We start from the raw sequence: 22424 nt of genomic DNA on the forward strand, positions 1-22424 counted from the left end.
TTCACGCCACAACATCCTGTTGGCCAAAGCACATCAGGTGGGGATGAGCACACCTCTCGGCCAGGAAGCTTTGAAGGTTCAAAGCCATGGCTGGAGAGCAAGGTGAAGAAATGGGACACTTCTGCAGTCAGTCTCTTACTTGACTACAGCTTTGTTATAAAGATGACACCGTTTCTGTCCTTTTTAAAAAGTTTGAAAGCTCAAACTTTTAAAAATCAGGTACATTGTGCTTAGGTGTTCTCTTTTTCTGATCCCAGAAATCTCTTTACAGTACACTTTAAAGATTATTTTTAATATGTTTAAACATGCATGGTGATATTTGCTTAGGACTGCTCTGCTAGGAAAAAAGTTGAAGTTTTTCACCAAATAAATACATTAAAAGAAAAGAAGCATGAGGATTATTTCTTACTTTTTTAAAGAAGAAGATACTATATTTTCTTTCCTTTTAAATACCAAACGAAGATAAACTTATTACCTAGGCCCTTGAGAAACTTTTCATGTATATTTATTTATAATTTATGTCTGTAATACTATAGTTATATATTATATAAATTATAAAACACATACAAGAATAGATACTAACAAGAGTAATGAAAAAGTTGTTTGAAAGGTTGGATTAAAGTAAATAGAGATTTGCAGTGCTCCTTCCTTCTCACCGGTAAATCGTAGTTTAGCACTGTGGAATTGGTTCACATTACTTAGTGATCAGTAGATTAGAGTGTTAGCTACTAGGGCCACGGCAGGCCTGATGGCAGTGGGGATAGCGCTACCCTAATCCTAGTCTCCTTTTTCATGAGAGCATAACAGACACTGAGCAGAGCGTAGGATTAGCAGAAGGTCCAGCCTTACTACTGAAAAACTAATGCCAGATCCGAAACTTACCTCATGGATCATGTTCATATACCCCCAAATGACTGTCCTATTTTACCTTCATATAGATTTTTGTTCACTGATAAATGTCTAGAATCTAAGACAGTACTTGGTCCAATAAGTATGTATTGAATGAATTGTAGTGTTTTTTAGTTAAACTGAGAAACTTTTAAAATTACATTTAAAAGAGGGGAGTTTGGCACAATGATAGATTCACATTTTGAAAGAGAAAAATATTTATTGTTTTGACATGAATACCTTCTGAAAATTTCAAACAAGTCTGCAGTCAAATGGTATTGATTCTTTGGTAAACATGTGACTTACGAGGTGATTATCATCTCTGAATCTGAACAGTTAGCTGATAGCCACATGAAAATTTTAAGTGGAAAACTCATAATCACCATAATTTTTGTACTTGTACATGCTTCTCACCTACAATGAAATCTGGGATCTTTTTTCTTTGCAGTTATGATTCAAGAAGATTACCACAGTCAAAACCCTTACCACAATGCAGTCCATGCTGCAGATGTTACTCAGGCCATGCACTGTTACTTAAAAGAACCTAAGGTAAGAACCTGGGTGAAAATTCTAAGGAAATTCCTTTTCCTTAAATTAGTGATTTGACTCAAAAGGAGAGACTTCCTTCACAAGAATGAGATCTGGCTGGATCAAGTTTCCCATCGTGGTTATATTTGTAAGTGCAGCAGCTGGAGAACTGGGTGATTGTTGAAAGTGAGGCTGGAGAAGTCCAGGCAAGGTCCAGATCCTAGGCACCACCCCCCCCAGGGCTATGTTAAGACACTGGCATTTATACCAAGCTTCTTGTGAGCTCCATGAGGGCTGGATAGCATTAGTCCAGTTCAGTGAATGAATGGGGAGCTACAGAAGAGAAATAGGAGACTTTAGAAAACTATCCTGTGGTGTAAAAATGAATCTGACAAGACCAGGAAAATGGACGCCTGTCAGGAGCTGTTTGATTTCGATGCACTACGAAAGAGCCTGGTGGCCCAAGCTGGGACAAGTAGCCTTGGGGAAGGAGAGAGGTGGGTGGTCTGTAAGGTCTCTTGGGAGTTAGAATGCCCAGGTTATGGTGTCTGCATGCATGTGGGGGAGGGAAATAGGGAGAAGAGTCAATGAAGACTGCATGGGGCAGCAGAGTAGAAGGTGGAATTCTGTGAGAGAGAACGTAGAAAAGGGAGCAAGTTTTGGGGGTAAGGCTGGTAGAAATGAGGAGTTCCATTTTGGATATGTGGAATTAAACGTATTTGGGTGATATCCAAATGGAGATGTCGACTAGAGTTGGATCAAAGACTCTGGAGCATAGGAGAGAATCTGTTGGAGATACAGATGCGGGAATCATCAGCTGGAGATGGTAACAGAAAGCCACGTTTGCCCGTGGACGTTTCCTACCCGAGCGTTCTGAAATTACATTGGCTTACTCTTAGCTCAGCTTCTAAACTCTTCTCCCCTAGGATCTGAATTCTGGCTAGACGTTAGAAGGGAAAGCAGCCTGACTAAACCAGTTTGTGCTAGTTGATGCCAACTTTGAGAATATAGCCATGTGGTTGCTCGTCTTCTGATTTTTCAAGAGATTGTGGAATATGTGAAAATACCCCAATTTTTAAAGTATATACGTCATGACTTTTTTTTAAAGATTTATTTATTTTAGTGTGAATGCGCATGCATGGGGGGGAGGGGCGGAGGGAGAGGGAGAGAATATCCCAAGTAGACTCCCTGCTTAGCGTGGAGCCTGACACAGGCGTCTATCCCACAACCCTGAGGTCATGACCTGAGCTGAAATCAGGAGTTGGGCACTTAACCGATTGAGCTACCCAGGTGCCCCACATCACAACTTTTTTAAAAAAGCAACTTTATTGTGGTGTCACTTATATGCAATAATAAAATGTATACATTTCATGGGTACAGTTTTTTTTTTTAATTTTAAGATTTATTTATTTGTCAGAGAGAGCGAGAGCACAAGCAGGGGAAGTGGCAGGCAGAGGGAGAAACAGGCTTCCTGCAGAGCAAGGAGCCGGATTCGGGACTCGATCCCAGGACCCTGGGGTTATGACCTGAGCCGAAGGCAGATGCTTAACCAACTGAACCACCCAGGCGTCCCTTTTTTTAAATTTTTTTTTAAGATTTTATTTATTTATTTGTCAAAGATCATGGGTACAGTTTTGACAAATGTATACTCCCAAGTGCCCCAGTCTTTTAATTGAACTTTAGAAAAACTCTGGGCCAAGCCTGAAGCCTCTGTTTGAGAGTTCTTTGGGAGAAATTAGTAAGTAATCACCATACAGTAAATGGAATGATGAAGGTTAAGTGTCCTGTTCTGTGAGACACAGGAAGTTAATTAACCTAGTGAACATGTCTGTGAAGGCTTCTCCGCTCCTGTCTTCCACTGGCCACACCCAACCAGAATCCAGGGGCGCAGAAGGTAGGGTTGATGCCAGGCCGTGGGCGCTGCGAGAGGGGCAGAGAACATGCAGGATGGGGAGGTTGTGGATAAAAATGAAGAACAGTCTTACCCATGCGGCTCTGGCAATACTAATTTTTAAACACTTTTTTGCCCGTGTAACTCTGATAATTCTTCTTTTAAAAACTTTTCATCGTTAACATACTCAGTGAATTTAATCAAAGCTCCATTGAAGGAGACAGATAAAATCCCTGGGCCCTCAGATGCAAGAATTCCCTTCTCCTTTATTGTAGTTTACATTTTAAAACAGAATCCCTCAAAGTTTTAAAAGTGCATTTTAAAAAAAGCCTTAAGATTGTATCTTTTTTACTTCCCAGGCTTTCGTGTGGCATCATGCTTTCAAGTGCTTTCGTTCATTAATTAAGTACATTTTCCTGGTGCTAGGAATCCAGTGGTAAACAGGACAGGAAAGGTCCCAGTGGGGGAAGCAGTCATTAAATAAATGTTGACATATGGGACGCCTGGGTGGCTCAGTCAGTTAAGCATCTGCTTTCAGCTCAGGTCATGACCCCAGGGTCCTGGGATCGAGGGTCCTGGTCCAGGTCCTGGTCTGCATCAGGCTCTCTGCTCAGTGGGGAGCCTGCTTCTCCCTCTGCCTGCCGCTCTCCTTGCTCACGCTCACTCGCTCGCTCTCCCTCCCTCTCTGAAAAATAAATATCTTTAGAATGTTGACATGTATTGTTGTAATTACTGCCATGGAGAAAGTGAAATAGAGGAATGTGCTTTAGATTGACCAGTGGATGGCAAGCATTTATGGCTTTAGGTAGAGTGGTCAGAAAACACTGAAACCTAAAGGGAAAATTTGAGGGGGAGTCAGCCGTAGAAAGATGCAGACACAGAGGGCATCGTAAATAGAAAGGCTTAGATATAGTATTTAGTGAGAAACCTGCCTTCAGTTGTTATGTATGATTTCTGTGTAAGAGCTAATTCCTGGACTGTAGGTGAAAAAAATATTGAAAGCCCCCAAAATTGTCAGAAAGTTACGGAAAAGTTGCTTCTCTCTGTACTTGCATCACCTCTAACTTTAGTGTTTACTTTTATGTTTTCCTAGCTGAACTTACGTAGGTAACAATTTTGTTCCAGTTGAGCCTATTAGCACTTAATAGCAACAATAAAAACAGTGAGGTTTTTTTATCGAACACAGGAAAACTCACCATTACTAGTTTTCTGTTTGAAAAAGGGCCCTGACGATAGCTTTGCAGATACAGCTGAAGTCTGGCTCATAGACGTCAGATGATCTGCAGTTTCTTCTTCACATGACTTGGTACAGTCCGGCGTTACCAGATACAGTCACAGGAATGGAAATAACATTTGCCTTTGGTTTTAATTCACTTTTTAAAAAAATTGTATTAATGTCATTGACTTCTTTGTCTTTGTTATAAAGCTCATAAAGTTTTCTTTCTGATGAAAAATTTTTTACAAGCAGAAATGTTACATTTTTATTCAAGAATTTTTTTTTAATGTGGATTTGTTTTTTTGTTTTTTTTTTTTAAAGATTTTATTTATTTGACAGGGAGAGACACAGCGAGAGAGGGAACACAAGCAGGGGGCGTGGGAGAGGGAGAAGCAGGCTTCCCGCCAAGCAGGGAGCCTGATGCGGGGCTCGATCCCAGGACCTTGGGATCATGACCTGAGCCGAAGGCAGACGCTTAACGACTGAGCCACCCAGGCGCCCCATGGATTTGTTTTCAACTTAGAATTTACTTTCCCTTCACAGGACTTTTAAAAAATTCAGTTGCTCCTTCTCATGTTTCTCTTTTTAATGGTCAACTCTTAAATCTACCTGAGATTGTTTGATGTCCTGTGTAATGATACATTAATTTTTTTATTAAGTCTCATTCTGGATTACTATATTCTCCCAGGATAGTACATGTCTATTTTTCTGCCACTTCCCCTCTGTTTTAGTTACCATAAGAATATGATACCTCTGCATATTGCTTAATAAATTACGCGTTCATAAGGTGTCCACAGCCATGCCCACACGTCTCTGTCGGGGAGGGGAGGTTGTTTTAGATGCAGGCTGCCCACAGAGTATGCCTCCTTTGTATCTTGATTAGTAAGCAGGGCTTTAAACATCTTTTTTTTTTTTAATGCTTTTGCATATCCTAAAGAAGAAATCATTTTCTTTACCATCCTCTCCATTCATTGAGCCTCTCCATACAGCAATTATAGGTAATACAAAATAATGCAGATTTCCTGCCTTCAAACAACTTAGTTTTCCAGGGGATTCAAGCCCTCAGATGGTGATTTTTTTTTTTTTTTTCCCAGTCTGAGATGAGCTTGACATAGGGGATGGAAAAAAGTCCATTCTGGTATAGGAAAAAAAATGTTAGAATTTTTATCTAAATTTTTCAACTTTCACCTCTGTTTTATCATGTGCAATATATATTAATCCAGTATCATAATCAGTAAGTATAACTGTATTGGGGGTATATGGTCAAAATATTTTACTGTTAGGTAGGACACAGGATCACACAAGTGTAGAGAGCATTGCCCTAATGTTAACCGAAATAAAAGTGTGCTCTGCAGAGTGTTACTATGGCGGGGACATTGAGGTGTTGTAGGAACACAGATCAGTCATTTGTTTGCTCAGGGGCTGGAGGCAGAGAACAAGGTAGATCTGGTCAGAGGAGTCAGGCCCTAAAAGATGAGTAGAAGTTGGCCAGAAAATGAGAGGTGCTTGATGAAGAGCAGGTGATATACGCAGGTGATCATTTCTTACCATTGACAATTTCAGTTAGTTATTTTACCACGGATAGTTTCAGCCAGGTAATAAACTTACTTCTTGTGATTATTTTATTGTATCAGCTAAGGTTAGCAATGAATATTGAAAGTAACATCATAATTGCTAGTTTACAAGATTGCCTTTTCTGAGGTGAATACATTGTGAACACTGTTCTGAATGTATCCATCCATTGGGAGAGGATTTTATTACACACTGGACATAGACTTCTCCATGATTACTCAGTAGCTTCCTTAAACATTAGAACCTCAGAAATAACCTTACATTTTGGATTCCTAATTGACGTCCAGTAACCAGTTTGTTGACAGGTAAGTACCCTCAGTCATAGGTCTTCTGTCGGTGGTGGCTACAGTAATAACAATAGACAAACCTGTGTTTGTTTTAAACTCATTTCTCAAAAAGGTGGTTTATGTTTTAGCTGTCATCTTAAGTAAGCTTGTTTAAGATGAAACAGTATAAGGACAAGGTCCATGAGCTCCACACAGGAAGGGATACCCATCATTATCATGCCTGTCCCCAGTGTCAGGACGAGGACATCACCTGGCAGGCGTCCGGTGGTCTTCATGAACAGTCTGAAAAACATGGAGGAGGAGGAGACTCGACACTACTATTTGGAGCTAATTCAAAACTCCTGTAATGGTACTGAGTTTATTTCAGACATGCCTATAATTAATTCTTTTGTCACACTTCAGCTTGCCAGTTCTGTAACCCCTTGGGATGTCTTGCTGAGCTTAATTGCGGCTGCCACTCACGATCTGGATCATCCAGGTGTTAATCAACCTTTCCTTATTAAAACTAACCATTACTTGGCAACTCTGTACAAGGTTAGTACAATTTTAGCATGCAATTTAATATTCTTGTATTCTGGAAAATGTTTTAATGGAGTCAAAGTCGTAAACAGATTCTCAATGAATGTTAGAATTTTAACCAGATTAATATTACCTACAAATAATTCTTTATGTTCAGGAAGAGGCTTACCATTAAATAACTCAGATATGCCCTTTTTTGTAGAATACCTCAGTACTGGAAAATCACCACTGGAGATCTGCAGTGGGATTATTGAGAGAATCTGGTTTATTCTCACATATGCCATCAGAAAACAGGTAGGCTGGATTAAGACACATTTAATTTGTTACGAACTATGGAGATTAAGTTGGCAAAACAATTTTATAAAGTTTTAAAAATTATTCAGGTGTTCCACAGTTTTCAGTTTTTGTTAAATTTAATGGCTAAATTATTTTACACCTTTATATCAAAATTCTAGTAATTTAAACCTATTCTACAGTATAGACAGTAGTATTTTTTTAGTGAATTTTTATGGCTCACCCCATAGATTTGAGTATTATAAAATTCACTCCAAATACACAGTGGCTCATAGTTTACTACTTATTTATGTAAATAGTATTACGTATTTCCATTTTATGCTCATTTGAATAATTCTAGATGTAAAGAAATTCTAGGTATAAAGAAATTAATCATTGTGTATAATAAATACACTCATTCAAGTAAGTTTCAGGAAGTTTTCAAAACTGATAACAAGTAAAAAGGATGCTTTGTAGTTCAGTAGCATAGTCCTGGAGTCACTTCTGGAGCTAGCTATAGGATAAAATAGTGATGGAAAGAACAGGAAATACTAATTTTTTAAGTAAAGACCATTTAATGTTAAGCAGGCCATTTGAAAGCCTAATAAAAAGCATCAGTGCAAATGAGCTCAATATGATGGTGGTTAACAAAATCTCTTATTGATCTACAAACAAAAGCTTTTACTAATGTCTCACTGAGAGAAGATGCACTTAAGAAAACCATGTAAATGGGTGTAAACCATCTAACTCTAGGAAACAAGGTGAGGCATAAAAATGTTTGGGTACTATAATTTAAGTCACTATCATAGTTCTTTCCATTTTCCCTTTCATAATTTAAAACAACTTTATTTTAAAAACTTAAGTATTTTGTGTAATGACCATGAGAAAAAAGCTGGACTTTATTTTCTATTCTTTTAAATCTTTATTCTCGGATACCATTTGGAGTTATGACAATACTTCTGGTAAGTAAAATTGTTTCTTGCCATAGTACAAATATAAAAATTGCTTAAACCATAGTTTTTATAAATTATTTTTTTCTTGATTAAGGCAGATTAAAATGTTTGCTTTATTCCCTTTTTGTCTTGTTTTACATTTGATGATTAACCCTGTTGATAAAAACTGAAAATAAGGAACACTGCGTAATAGCATTCTTTCATGTTTCCTTTATTTAGGGCTTGTTTTATTTAATATCCAATATTGTGAGCCTTTTAAGCTGTTGACAGGTCTTTACTGATCTTCATACATAGATAATGTTTGCTATGGCCCATTGAGGGGGAAAAAGGCAGGGATTTTTTTTTTAAGTTTATTTCTCTTACTTGACTTGAAACAGTTTTAAGAATGATATAATGTATTTGTATTAACACGTTACCTTTTCCTTTCCAGAAAAGTTAGATATTCATTCAGATAATTTTGATTCTTGAATTTGACCCTGAAAATACAATTTTATCTAAACTTTATCAGGGCGCCTGGGTGGCTCAGTCGTTAAGCATCTGCCTTCGGCTCGGGTTACAATCCCAGGGTCCTGGGATCTAGCCCCGCATCAGGCTCCCTGCTCTGCGGGAAGCCTGCTTCTCCCTCCCCCATTCCCCCTGCTTGTGTTCCCTTTCTCGCTGTGTCTCTTTCTGTCAAATAAATAAATAAAATCTTTTAAATAAATAAATAAACGTTATCAGATTGTTTGGTGGGATTTTATCAATGTATAATCAGGCATCTTAGTCAAAATACCTACAAGAATTAGTTGTTGAATGGGCTGTTCTTTCTCCGTTTGAACCAACCTTCTGCCTTTCAGATCTCAGACACCAAAAAATAAACCAGAGTTGTTTACCCTCAGCACATCCCAGCAAAGAATTTTCTAAAATAACATACCAATCTCATATAGATTTTCTTTAAGGCAAATAATTCCTCCTTGGTTGGCAAAAAAAAGCACTCTTTATGGAATGTACGCATATTGGTATTTTCCTGTCCTTTGGTTTTAGTTGATTATTTTAGTAGGTTTTTTTTTTTTTTTTTTTTTTTTTTTTTTTTTTTTTTTTAAAGATTTTATTTATTTATTTGAGAGAGAGAGAATGAGAGAGAGCAAGCACATGAGAGGGGGGAGGGTCAGAGGGAGAAGCAGACTCCCCGCCGAGCAGGGAGCCCGATGCGGGACTCGATCCAGGGACTCCAGGATCATGACCTGAGCCGAAGGCAGTCGCCTAACCAACTGAGCCACCCAGGCGCCCTAGTAGGTTTTTTTAAATGCATTCTGTAAAATTCATTTTTTTGTGATAGGTTAAAAGTTGAATGGCAATTAGAGTGTTAAGCTTAAGAAAAAAAAATCAAGAAGTAACTATTTAATTGAAAGTCTTGTATTTTCTCTTTATATTTCTCTCATTCCAGGCAACAAATGGAGACTCAGATAGGTGCTTTGATACTAGCCACAGACATCAGTCGCCAAAATGAGTATCTGTCATTGTTTAGGTCCCATTTGGACAGAGGTGACTTATGCCTAGAAGATGCCAGGCATAGGCATTTGGTTTTACAGGTAAAATGGGGCTGGGAAAGATTCTCTTTCTAGATAAATTACATAAGCATTAGAATAAAAATGAAATCTTCTGAGGTAGCTTTCAGAGTGGTCAAATCTTGAGGGAAAGCTGTGGAATCTCCTTCCGTTAGTGAAACACTTTCCAGAAGGTTAATCTCCTCCTTAGGAAAGCACCATTGATGGGACACCTGGGTGGCTCAGTCATTAAGCGTCTGCCTTCCGCTCAGGTCACGATCCCAGGGTCCGGGGATCGAGCCCTGCATCAGGCGCCCTGCTCAGTGGGGAGTCTGCTTCTCCCTCTGCCTGCAGCTCCCCCTGCTTGTGCACTCACAGGCACTCTCTCTCTCTCTCAAATAAATAAAATGTTAAAAAAAAAACAAAACACCATTACTTTTATAGTTTTCATACCTGAGATTTCTAACAAAAACAATTTTCGCGAGATTAGGGTGCTGACCAACAAACCATTTGAATCAATTCTTGCATCTAAAAATGAGAGAGAGGGGCGCCTGGGTGGCTCAGTCGTTAAGCGTCTGCCTTCGGCTCAGGTCATGATCCCAAGGTCCTGGGATCAAGCCCCGCGTCAGGCTCCCTGCTCCGTGGGAAGCCTGCTTCTCCCTCTCCCACTCCCCCTGCTTGTGTTCCCTCTCTCGCTGTCTCTCTCTCTGTCAAATAAATAAAAATTTAAAAAAATAATAAAAATAAAAATGAGAGAGAATCAGATGATTTCTTTGTAGCTTTATGGTTAGTCCAGTCCTCCTGCTTGGCTCTTGGGTATTAATAACGTGTCATTAGATGAGCAGTCCTTCAGCATTCCTGCAGAAATAATTGATAGCCCTAACAGCGTCATGAAATGAATATAAAAGACAATGAATTTTCTATTGCAGTATTTTCTTTTTCTTTGTTAAGATGTTGTTTTTCCCATGATTAAAAAGCATGTTGAAGTTTGTGCAATTGAAATTTTACTTTTTTCTTAAAAGAATTTTAATATTTTGCTTGCTAGATGGCTTTGAAATGTGCTGATATTTGTAACCCGTGTCGGACCTGGGAATTAAGCAAGCAGTGGAGTGAGAAAGTAACAGAGGAATTCTTCCATCAAGGCAAGTTACAGTTTCGAGTGATAGTCTTTTCAGTTCCGTTTTTAGCATCACGTGGATAAACTAACTCAGACATTTACAGGAGTCCAGCAAGAGATGCTTGGTATTTTTAGTGACAATTCATAGTAGATGTACATAGAACAAATAGTGTACAAATTGAGCATCTGTTTTGGAAATTAGCAGTTCGCTTTTGAAATGATCAGATATGAATATATGTATGCATTTATAAATAGACGTAGATCTGGTTGGAAATTTTGCTCTGCAGAAAGATTTCCTGACCTTGTTCCATCTTTGTCCCATGTGGAATGTATGGCCGTATGAACGTGCAGCATATTTTTAGTGATTTCAAGCCAGGAACCAAGGATCTTCATTTCATGTACCTTCCTTTTAGAAATCTTAAGTTTTAAATTAAAATGCTGACAGAATTACAGTCTTGGGGTAACACCTAGTGAAATTTTTCATCTTCTCCATTTAAAATAGGATATCAGCTTGGCAACCTTTTCCCTCTGTGAATAACTTAAAAATCTAAAAAAGAACTAATTTAGAATTCATCCTCTCAGGAGGATTAAGTATGTCGTGTTTTTCCTAAGGAATGTACAGGTAAGACAAAGACTTTAATTATATACTTAAGCAGTAGGTGTGTTCCACATTAATAATTCTGTTTTGTTTTTTTTTAATTTTAGGAGATATAGAAAAGAAGTATCATTTGGGTGTGAGTCCACTTTGTGATCGTCAGACTGAATCTATTGCCAACATCCAGATTGGTAACTCTGCATACTTAGATACAGCTGGTTAGAAAAATGCCGCTGACTTTAATTTTGTCAAGAAGAGATATACATTTGAAACATGTAATATTAAAATTGTGCTCATTTTTAGTTTTTAATTGAAGACATTTTACCAGTTTTTCCTGTTTTTGGCTCTTATAATTTGCTGTCATTTGATCTTAGGTCCTAAAAACCATGATTTTTGCAAAGTAGGTAGCAGTAACTTTGGTGTGTTCTAACCCCAAAAGAATTTTGCCCATGTGGAAGCTTCTTCTGCCTGCGTCTGGCATTGCCGTTCTGAAGTGAGCAAGCAGGATGGTAGTGTGAAGACCAGTTTCCGCCAGTGCTTCCTTGTGTCCTGTAGCTCCGCTGTTGGCTCATTCTGCAGCCTCCTGCACACGCCCCTGCTCCCCAGCAGCTGCCCCTCGCGCACCCACAGCAGCTTGGGACTCGGCCCCGTTCCCCAAATCCGTGACGCCCCCTTTCACTCTTTCCGCCTCGCCATCCTTCCCACCTGTCTGCTGGACTCGTTTTTCTGGAAGAGCCACCCCCTCTAGAAGCCACGTTCCACCCTCTGTAGGCAGAGCCGTCCCGTCCCCAGGCCTCAGGGCACCAGATCATGTCTCTCCTGGCTCCCAGGCCCTGGCCCTGGAGGCAGGGGGCACTTGAGAGCCGTTAGTTACGCTGTGATGGAAAACACGGGGGGATGTGCTGTGACTGGAGCAAGAGCAGAGGAGGGGGCGGTGGGGTTTTGAGTGTAAAGTAGGAGGACAGTGTGCGGAGGGACAGGTCAGCAAGGTATTGAGGGACGAGTATGGTTTTGGTAGCTGGTGTTGAGTAGGGCCTTGGAGCATTAGGGAACGTAAAGAAGTGTGGACACAAACTTCTGAATTTCTAGGAACTTTATCTTTCTGAAGATAACGTGCTTCTGTGGCATAATACTTTGAAAAGAGGCCTGTGCCGTCGGGTGAGAAATTCAGAAATGGAATGCTCACACTGTACCTGCCGAGGATGGTCACGTGGAAGACGGCGGGAAGTAAGGGACTTGAGCGCAGAGGGCGAGGCAGGGAAGCCGAAGAGCCGGGCCCGGGAGAGTGCAGGGCTGCCGGCGCCCGGAGAGCCAGGGAGCCAGGGAGCCGAGGAGCTTCACCGCGGGCGACGCGTTCTTTGGGGAGGATGAGAAGACAGTTAAGAAGCAGGTCTGTTGTGCCTGGAATCTCAAGTAGAAAAGTCTTGAAAGGCAAAGACCAGGTGAAACGTGGGCAAAGGGGATTGAATCGAAGATAGGAGAGTGGGTAGCGGCGTCTCCGGAGCTTACTTTCACGTTCTTTTGCCCGAGGAAATGACCCCCTCAGTTAGTGAGGGAACTTACAACGAGGTTTTTTAAAATTGCGTTTTTTGAAAGGGAAAAGAAGCCGGATCCCTTAAACTCTTCATTTCCATCTATAGATCTTGTCCGTGTTGGACAGTTCTAGGTAAGGTTATCTGAAGGACAAAGACTTTACGGAAAATGATGGTAAAAGTTGACGTCTGCTGACTCCTCACAACCACCCTAGGACAGAAGTACCGCTAGTAGGCTCTTGTTCAGATAGTTTGCCCAGTTGATACAGTTAACAGATACTGGTCTTTGTGACATCAAATCCCAGGTTAAAAAAAGGCCTTGGAAAGATTAGATTTCTAGGGTAAATCATAGGACTACAAATACTGTGATTACTCAGAGCCAGCATAGGGTCAGTAAGTAGAAGTCATGTTTAATTAATGCAGTTTCCTTCTTTGATAGGAGTACTAGTTTTGTTAAACAAGAAAAGGTCATGTCCTGGCTGAGTAAGGCATCTGACATGGTGTCCTGTAGTGTGGGTGGAGGTAAGAGAGGCCCGTGGGCTAGAACAGCAAGGGGGCTCCCAGGCAGCTGACGAGCGCCCCACCCTCCGAGAGGGCGCTGCGGGGCTCTGTGTCCAGGACCCCGGCCCGTTCCTTTTTACCAGGTACTTAAGAGCTAAAAGAAGATTAACCTAGAGCCAGAAGTAATACTTCTGGATTGTTGGATGTTACAGGCAAGATCCAGAAGCTCTCAACCAGTTGGAATAATGGGTGAATCAAATAAGATGAAACTCATGTACAACCCTGATAATAAGGTTCTGCATTTGGGTATAAAACTCCAGGCGCTCATGACTTCACTCCGGCACCTAGAAAAGACAGGGCTTTGGGTGACAGTTCAGCCAGACACTGTGGTGTGAGGACAGCTCCCAAAAAGCTGCTGCTTTGACTGCGGGGATGACATTTTCTCTGTTACCTCTTTCTCTTCACCAGAACACAACTCCTTGAGGGCACATCTTGTCTGTCTATTCACCGCTCTATTCCTGGCCGCCCTACCGCAGTGCCTGGCAGTCGGTTCTCCGTTAGTATGTGCAGAGGGAATGGAAGAAGGCCTTATTTCCAGTAGTAACTACTAGTTCAGATACCGCAGTTTGTACACTTGTCTAATTAAAAGTAGTAGGTGCTAATTGCTTTAATTCCAGATTTTTTTGTTGCCTAAACGTAACCTATGTTGTCTGTGGTCTACATGGTCTTTTGCTGAAAAGAAAAAGTTCTGGAGGTGAAGAAAATTTTAAAACTATTCCATAGCAGGGATAGAATTTGCATTTTGTCATGAGTTTTGGCTCCACAAATTCTGACTTAAATGAAGTGGCCAGTTGTAAGCATGACCAGGTGTGAAGATTGACATCCCTGAGGGGATAAAGCGGAGCAGGCCGCACCCGGGCCACCTCGGTTCCCCGCCTCATCAGCCACAGGCCTGGAAGAGACCCCTCTTTGCCTCCAGCTGTCCCCCTGGAACGGTCTGTCCTGCTTTCCGCAGAGCTGAGAGGGCCACTGAGTGTTTGCTCAAATAGGATGTGGTCGTGCAGCTGAGAGGAATCGTCAGAAAAGATTTGATGTGTTTGTCAATGCACCTTTACTTCAAGTTCCATTGAGTTACTTAATAGGTTCTTCGGAGGTTAGGTAAATTTACACACACACACATGCTGAAAACTTAGGTAGTGTTGAATTAGGACTTACGAGAATAAACACTGGTGAGATGTTTTGAAGATAAAGTTTCAGAATCTATGTTAATGCTCCTTTTCTCTTACTTTCTCAAGGTTTCATGACTTACCTAGCGGAGCCTTTATTCACGGAATGGGCCAGGTTTTCCAATACCAGGCTCTCGCAGACAATGCTTGGACATATGGGGCTGAACAAAGCCAGTTGGAAGGGGCTGCAGAGGGAACAGTCCACCAGTGAGGACACGGATGCTGCATTCGAGGAGTTGAACTCACAGTTATTACCTCAGGAAAATCGGTTATCGTAGCCCCCAGAAGCAGTGGGACAGACTGCCTCCTGCCGGATTTTAGAAATGTGAAATGGGGTCTCGAGGTGAGAGGATGTTCTCTTGGCCTGCCAAGGTTTCCGAAGGAACGAGGCCAGGGTTATTTATTCCCAAGGCGTCCTCTCTCGGATCATGTGACCCCACTTTTTTAATTCTAAGACCTGACCATACAGCAATATGCATTTGGCTTTCATGTGAAACCTTGAATATGCAAAGCCCAGCAGGAGCGAACCGGAAAGGAGTAACAGGAAGTTTTGCGGTGTGCCACGAGTCTTTTAAAAGCATTTGTTCCTCGAACCACGAAACTTGAACTGTATCTTTCAGCAGAGATCTCTTGGAATTTGAGCAGTCTGATGCAACATTGTGTGTCTGTACCTTCCCCCAAGTTCTCTCTCTGAGAAAATGGAAATGTGAAGTGCCCAGCCTCTGCTGCCTCCTGCAAGACTCGATGTTTACAAATCAACTCTGAAATACTGGTTCTAAATTGCCTTGGAGCAGGATTGTGAAGGAACCACTAAGAATTTCAAAGATCAAACTGAAACTGCAGCTCTTTCCCCCTGGTTTGCCTTTTTTCTTCTTTGGATGCCACCAAAGCCTCCCATTTGCTATAGTTTTATTTTGCGCACTGGAAACTGAGCATTTTTCATAGAGTACCGCCAAGCTTTCCCTCCAGTGCTGTTTGGCAATGCAATTTTTTTTAACTATTTAGTTTTTAATTTGGGGCGGGAGGGGAAGAACACCAATGTCCTAGCTGTGTTATGATTCTGCAGTGAAGACATTGCATGTTGTTTTCACTACTGTACACTTGACCTGCACATGCAAGAAAAAGGTGGAATGTTTAAAACACCATAATCAGCTCAGGGTATTTGCCAATCTGAAATAAAGTGGGATGGGGAAGTGTGTCCTTCAGAGCAAGGGTACTAAAGTCCCTTTCGCTGCAGTGAGTGAGAGGTATGTTGTGTGTGAATGTGTGGACGTGTGTTCGCGTGCATGTTTGTGCATGTGTGACTGTGCATGTGTTATATTTATCCATGTGGGAAAGGGCCTGAAATGTAAGCTTTTATTTATTATTTTAGAATGTGACACAGTGCGCAGCCACACGGGGGGGGGAAGGTAGGTGAGCCGTAACAGACTGCTCCAGTTGCCTTAAACTATGCACAAAGCTAAGTGACCAAACTTCTTGTTTTGATTTGAAAAAAGTGCATTGTTTTCTTGTCCCTCCCTTTGATGAAACGTTACCCTTTGATGGGCCTTTTGATGTGAACAGATGTTTTCTAGGACAAAATCTAAGGACTAATTTTAAACTTCAAACATTCCACTTTTGTAATTTGTTTTAAATTGTTTTATGTATAGTAAGCACAACTGTAATCTAGTTTTAAGAGAAACCGGTGCTTTCTTTTAGTTCAATTGTATTTCCCTTGTTACTGTAAAAGACTGTTTATCGATTATGTTTACATTGTTGCAACAGCCATTTCCTTGGGAGAAAGCTTGAGTGTAAAGCCGTTTGTCAAAGGCTTTGCCATACTCATTTTAATATGTGCCTGTTGCTGTTAACTTTTGATGAATAAAAACCTATCTTTTCACATATTTATCTTTGATATTTACCTTACAACTCAGTCTTTTGGAAATCATAACGCTAAACTGTCAGAAGTCAGAGATTTAGCTTCCTGGTTCTAGCACTCACTCCGCGGGTATTTATTTCGGCAGAGCTGGGTGCAGGCACAGTCCTTTGGGGTTACGCTCCGTTACCTGCAGTGCACGCCGGAGCGAGCGGCCCCGGGGGGGTAGTTGGCTCCAAGTTCTGACTAATACTAATAGTAGAAGTCAGCTGTGAGCTCGGGCCTTTGACTCCACAGCCCGATTGTGCCCACAGGTGGGAATTGCATGACATCGGCGCCTCTTGCCAGGACGAAAATACTAGTTCTCCTGGCCTTTTTAAAGTAGAGGAGTAAGACACGGCCGCTTCTTTCGGCTTGATTGATGTCAGTGTAAGACGGGCACCACTGGGCCTCTCCTGTGTCTTCCCAACTCCAATTCGTTAGAAAGGATATAGTACAAACTTTAAAATCAAACATACTGTCATTATTTGCATAGAAGAGTGATGTCCATTGGGAATATCATGTGAGCCATGTAAGTGAATTATCAATTTTCTACTAGCCACATTTTAAAAAGGAAAAACAGATGGAATTATTTTATTAACATTTATTCCAATATATCCAAAATATTGTATCAATTCAATATGTAGTCATTATCGTAGAAAAAACAATTGTTGAGATGTTTTACATTCTTTTGGGGGGGTACAGAGTCTTTGAAATCTGGTGTGTATTTTACACTTACAGCACATCTCGGTTCAGACTAGCCACAGCTCCCACGTGTGGCCAGTGGCTACCGTACCGGACAGCACGGGTACAGAAGTCTGATAGTCGAGTGGACTGTACCTGGGGAAGGGCAGTGGCCACTTGGTGGCACCATCCTGGCAAATCTGATGCATCTAGAGTCTGATGAGGTCTTTACAGATCCAGGATGTCAGCACATGGAAAGTGGAACTATCTCATAGGAAACTCACATTAACCAAGCTCACAGTAACTCGTATTTTTTAAAAATGTTAGTATTTTTTTTTAATTTACAATAGAAATATAACTATCAATCATTCTCTCCCTTTAGGCAAATCTTCTTGGGAAGTCAAATTATGATCAGCGGTTACTTACTTGGTGAGCATGGATTCTGAGCAAGGGAAGCAAGTTGCCTCATGCATCCATCTCCCTGTGGGGATATACCTGCTGATACTCATGTTTGTGGACCAGGGTACGCTCTTCCCTTGGATGATGCTAGAGATTCTCTGCCAGTAGTTGCTTCTCCACATCGGCCTCTGGTTGGCACATCCAGTAGATCTGTCAGTACCTTCAGCTTTGTCTCAGTTGAGCCTTCCTCGGCTCCATCTGCCGGCATGTGATTGCTTCTGCTCTGATCCATTATGTGTTCCTTACTGTTTGATAGTCAAAGGCTTACCTTCTTATTTCCATTCTTGAGAGAGACACCTCAGTGTTGCTCCCATTTCCTGCCTACACATAATAAACCCACTAAGAAATTATGTTTTGTTACTTACACGTGGAGGTCACAGTCTACAGTCCTGCTCTTAAATATAACCTATATTCCTTGAACATTGATTTTCTAGAAGAAATTTGAGGAAACTGTTGTTCAATAATTTAGAAGATTACACTTAATATAAGTAAATGTTATGGGACAGAATTAAAATTCACATGAATTTTTAAAATGGGAGACTTCAAAGAATTGTTGAGCATGTAGCAGCCTTTTGGGGCTCTAGGCCCAACACTTCAGTAGTGGGGGGGGCATCTCCTCTGCTCTGGGGCTAAAGGTCCTTGGAGAGAAAATTGTGGCACAAGTCTTAGCTTAATGAAAAAAAAACAAAACAAAACCTCTGGTACTTGGTCATTATTTGTATTCTGTAAATGTGATGGTTTATAATGATCCTCTCTGTATAAAAGCAGCAAATATTTTATGTCCTTTTAAACCTGGGAAATATATTTGTGCCTGAGGTACAGGTTAGAGGTGCTAGTAATTCTTTGAAGATTCCTATAATGGTTTCTTTTTCCAAAATGCTTTCCTGGCTCTTTAAGCTTTCAGTTTTCTTAAAGCTCTCAAACTTTCACACCAGAGCTTTACAGTGTTTTCATGTGAACTTTTTTTAATGTATAAATATAAAATCCTCTCCCAATCAGTATCTCCTGCTTGACAAAATATACAATATACAAGACAGCTAATACGCATTCACTAATGTTTTTTAAATAAATGTGCAAGAGTTCGTCTGAGCCATTCCTTGCTTGCTAAGGACCTGCAGACAACCTGTGTCTTTTGGAAGGCCCCCAAGGGTCCATGGTCTGTAGGTGGAGTGACCACTACTTGGAGGTGAGCGGACAGGGAGCACAGAGCAGGTGTCATCCACCTTCTAGCCTCTCGTGCTTAGCACAGGGCTAGTGTAAATTGGGCCATCAATAAATGTTTCGTTGAACAAACTAATTTGGTATTAATGTGTTTCCTCTTTAGCCATCAGTCTAACATTGAGCAGTTATATCGAAACTGGTCTGTCTGTGCTGAGTCATGTGGTCAGCAACATCTGGGTTCCTGTTGTGTGCAGAGAGCACTGCACTGGATGTAATAAAGGTATTAAAAATTACAAAACCCTGGTCTCTGTTCTCAAAATGTTTGGGTGACAAAATGATGTGTGAAAAGCATTCTATAATATGGCAGTTTCTGTGCAAAATACTGGGGTGTGGTTTAGGAGAATGATTTAGTTTGGTGAATGATGAAAATGACACCATTTCTAGTAATTCTTGAATTTTTTTTAACATCCATGACTGGTAAAATCATTTAGCCTTCAAATTTGATTCTAATATACATTCTCCACATCTTCACCAACACTTGTTGATGATAGTCAATCTGACAGGTATGAAGTGATACTGTGGTTTCAATTTGACTGATGACAGTGAGCATCATTTCATGTACGTCTTGGCCATCTGTATGTCGTCTTTGGAAAAATATCCAAGTCCTCTGCCCATTTTTTTAATCGGGTTGTTTTTTTGATACAAGTTGTGTTAAGTTCTTCATACATTTTGGATATTAACCCCTTATCAGATGTATGATGTGCAAGTATCATCTCCCACTAAGTGGGTTGCCTTTTCATTTTGTTGATGGGTTTCCTTTGCTGTGCAGAACTTGTAGTTTGATATGATCCTGCTTGTTATTTTAGCTTTTATTGCCCTTGCCTGAGGAGAGTGGTCCAAAAACCTATTTCTAAGACCAGTGTCAAAGACCTTACTGCCTGTCGTTTCTTCTAGGAGGTTATGGTTGTAGGTCTCATATTCAAGTCTTTAATCCATTTGAATTTATTTTTGTATACAGTATAAGATAGTGATCCAGTTTTCCCAATACCATTTATTGAGATATTGTACATCCTTGGCTCCTTTGTCATAGATTAATTGAGCATATATGCCTGGATTCATTCCTGGGCTCTTTATTCTGTTCCATTAATCTATAGGTCTATTTTTATGCCAGTATCATACTGTTTTAATTACTAGAGTTTTATAATAAGTTTTGAAATCAGCACAGTGCCTCCAGCTTTCTTGTTTCTCAAGATTGCTTTGGCTATTGGAGGGTCTTTTGTGATTCCATACAAATCTTAGGATTATTTGTTCTAGTTCTGTAAAAAAAAAAAAAAAAAATGCAGTTGGTATTTTGTTAGGGATTGCATTGAATCTATAGATTGCTTTGGGTAGTGCGAGCATTTTAACAATATCAGTTCTTCCACGAGCATGGTATTTGTCATCTTCAGTTTCTTTCATCAGTGTCTTATAGTTTTCACAGTATAGGTGTCACTTCCTTAAATTTATTCCCTGGTATTTTCTTCTTTTTGATGCAATTATAGATGGGATTATTTTCTCAACTTTTTTCCTAATAGCTCCTTATTCAAACACTGATAGAACTACACTGATTTCTATATGTTAATTTTGTATACGGTTTTTTTTTTAAAGACTTATTTAGCAGGGAGGGACAGAAGGAGAGGGAGAGAATCTCAAGCAGGCTCCCCGCTGAGTGTGGAGCCTGATGTAGGGCTCAGTCCCACAAACCTGAGATCGTGATCTGAGCTGAAATCAAGAGTTGGATGCTTAACCAACTGAGCCACCCAGGCGCCCCTGTCTACAACTTCTTAACTGAATTCATTTATAGTTATGATAGTGTTTTGTGGAGCCTTTAGGGTTTTTTATGTATAGTATGTCAACTGCAAATAGTGAGTTTTACTACTTTTCCTATTTGGATGCCTTTTCTTTTTCTTTCCTAATTGCTTTAGCTACACTTCCCAATACTATGTTGAATAAAAGTTGTGAGAGTGGGCATCCCTGTCTTAATCTTAGGGGGAAAGCTTTCAACCTTTCAACATTGAGGATGAGGTTACCTGTGGGTTTGTCATACGTGGCCTTTATTACGTTCAGATATGTTCCTTCTACGCCCACTTTGTTTTTATCATAAATGGATATCAAATTTTGTCACGTTTTTTTCCTGCATCTGTTGAGATAATCATACAATTTTTATCGTTTTATTAATGTGGTATGTCACATTGATTTGCATCCTTGCATCCCTGGAATAAATCCCATTTGATCGTGGTGTATGTCCCTTTTAACATGCTAAATTCTGTTTGCTAATACTTTGTTGAGGATTTTTGCATCTAAGTGCATTGGGGATATTGACCTGTAATTTTCTCTTTGTATGGTTTGTCTTTCAGTATCAGGACAATGCTGGCCCCTATAGTCTTTATTATTTCCTTCCTTCTACTAACTTTGGATATAAAGTTAGGTTGTTTATTTGGGATTTTTTTCTTGAGGTAGGCTGCTTTTGCCATGAACTTCCCCCTTGTGAACTGCTTTTTGCTGCACTCTATGGCTTTTGTAAAGTTGTTTCAGTTTTGTCTCAAAGTGTTTTTTTCTCTTTGATTTCTTCATTGACTTATTGTTTAATAACATGTTTTTTAGTCTTCATGTGTTTTGTGTTTTTACCACTTCTTGTAACGGATTTCTTTCTAGTTTCATACTGTTGTGGTCAGAAAAGAGATGCCGAATATTTCAGTCTTCTTGAATTAATTGAAACTTGTTTTGTGGTCTAATGTGATCTCTCCTGGAGAATGTTCTGTGTACACTTGAAAAGAATCTGTGTTCTGTAGCTTGGAGGAATGGAATGTTTTGTATGTATCAAGTCCATCTGGTCTAATATGTCATTTAAGGCCAATGTTTCCTTATTCTCTCTCTGGATGATCTATCCATTGAAGTACTCGGGGTATTAATGGCTCCTACTATTAAAGTATTACTGTCACTTTCTTTTATGTCTGTATATGTTAATATTTTGCTTTATGTATTTACATGCTCCTATGTTGGCTGCATAGATATTTACAAATGTTAGATCCTCTTCTTGGATCAACCCCTTTATCATTGTGTAATGCCCTTGTCTTTTGTTACAGTCTTGGTCTATTTTGTTTTTTTAAAGATTTTATTTATTTGAGAGAGCAGGCATGAATAGGGAGATGAGCAGAGGGAGAGGGACAAGTTGACTCCGTGCTGAGCATGGAGCCCAATGCAGGGCTCCATCTCAGGACCCCAAGATCATGACCAGAGTCAAAATGGTCAAACACTTAAACTGAGCCACCTACATGCTCCCAGTCTTTGTCCATTTTGTGTGATATGTGTATTGTTACACCAGCTTTCTTACTGTTTCTATTTGCATGGAGTAACTTTCTTTATCCCTTCACTTCCAATAGATGCATCTTTAGAACTCAAATGAGTCTCTTGTAAGGCAGCATATAGAATCCATTAGCCACCCCACCCCCTCCCTATGTCTTTTGATTGAAGCATTGAGTTCATTTTTTTCCCCAAATCAAATGCAACATTTATTAATAATATATTAGCTACATTTTTTGCTAACAGTCAATGGGTCAAAT

The 22424-nt window shown here is 40.2% G+C and overlaps 1 protein-coding gene and 1 long non-coding RNA gene across 7 annotated transcripts in view; one reads left to right on the forward strand and one right to left on the reverse strand.

Moving 5' to 3' along the window:
* Window positions 1-19120, forward strand: part of PDE7A (phosphodiesterase 7A) — a 120430-nt gene extending 101310 nt beyond the window's left edge. Inside the window, exons 7-15 of one of the 6 annotated variants that reach the window (XR_013447863.1) lie at window positions 1337-1437; window positions 6785-6916; window positions 7104-7195; window positions 9554-9698; window positions 10699-10795; window positions 11476-11583; window positions 14694-14967; window positions 17585-17725; window positions 18986-19120. Coding sequence is in view for 2 of the 6 variants with exons in the window: in XM_036090030.2 (XP_035945923.1) it covers window positions 1337-1437; window positions 6785-6916; window positions 7104-7195; window positions 9554-9698; window positions 10699-10795; window positions 11476-11583; window positions 14694-14902 (884 nt within the window). In the remaining 4 variants the exon portion in view is untranslated. Of the gene's footprint in view, window positions 1-1336; window positions 1438-6784; window positions 6917-7103; window positions 7196-9553; window positions 9699-10698; window positions 10796-11272; window positions 11393-11475; window positions 11641-14693; window positions 16508-17584 lie in introns of those variants that run through there. The other 5 variants (XR_013447862.1, XR_013447864.1, XR_013447865.1 and 2 more) reach the window with 5 other exon arrangements.
* Window positions 19121-19670: 550 nt separating this feature from the next.
* Window positions 19671-22054, reverse strand: LOC144381852 (uncharacterized). Its single transcript, XR_013447866.1, has 2 exons — window positions 20892-22054; window positions 19671-20138 (listed from the first exon to the last, which is right to left on the reverse strand). It is a non-coding gene; the product is annotated as an uncharacterized LOC144381852 (long non-coding RNA).
* Between the last annotated feature and the right edge of the window lie 370 nt (window positions 22055-22424).

This window comes from Halichoerus grypus, chromosome 5 (genome assembly GCF_964656455.1).
Source record: "Halichoerus grypus chromosome 5, mHalGry1.hap1.1, whole genome shotgun sequence".
NCBI classification, from domain to species: Eukaryota; Metazoa; Chordata; class Mammalia; order Carnivora; family Phocidae; genus Halichoerus; species Halichoerus grypus.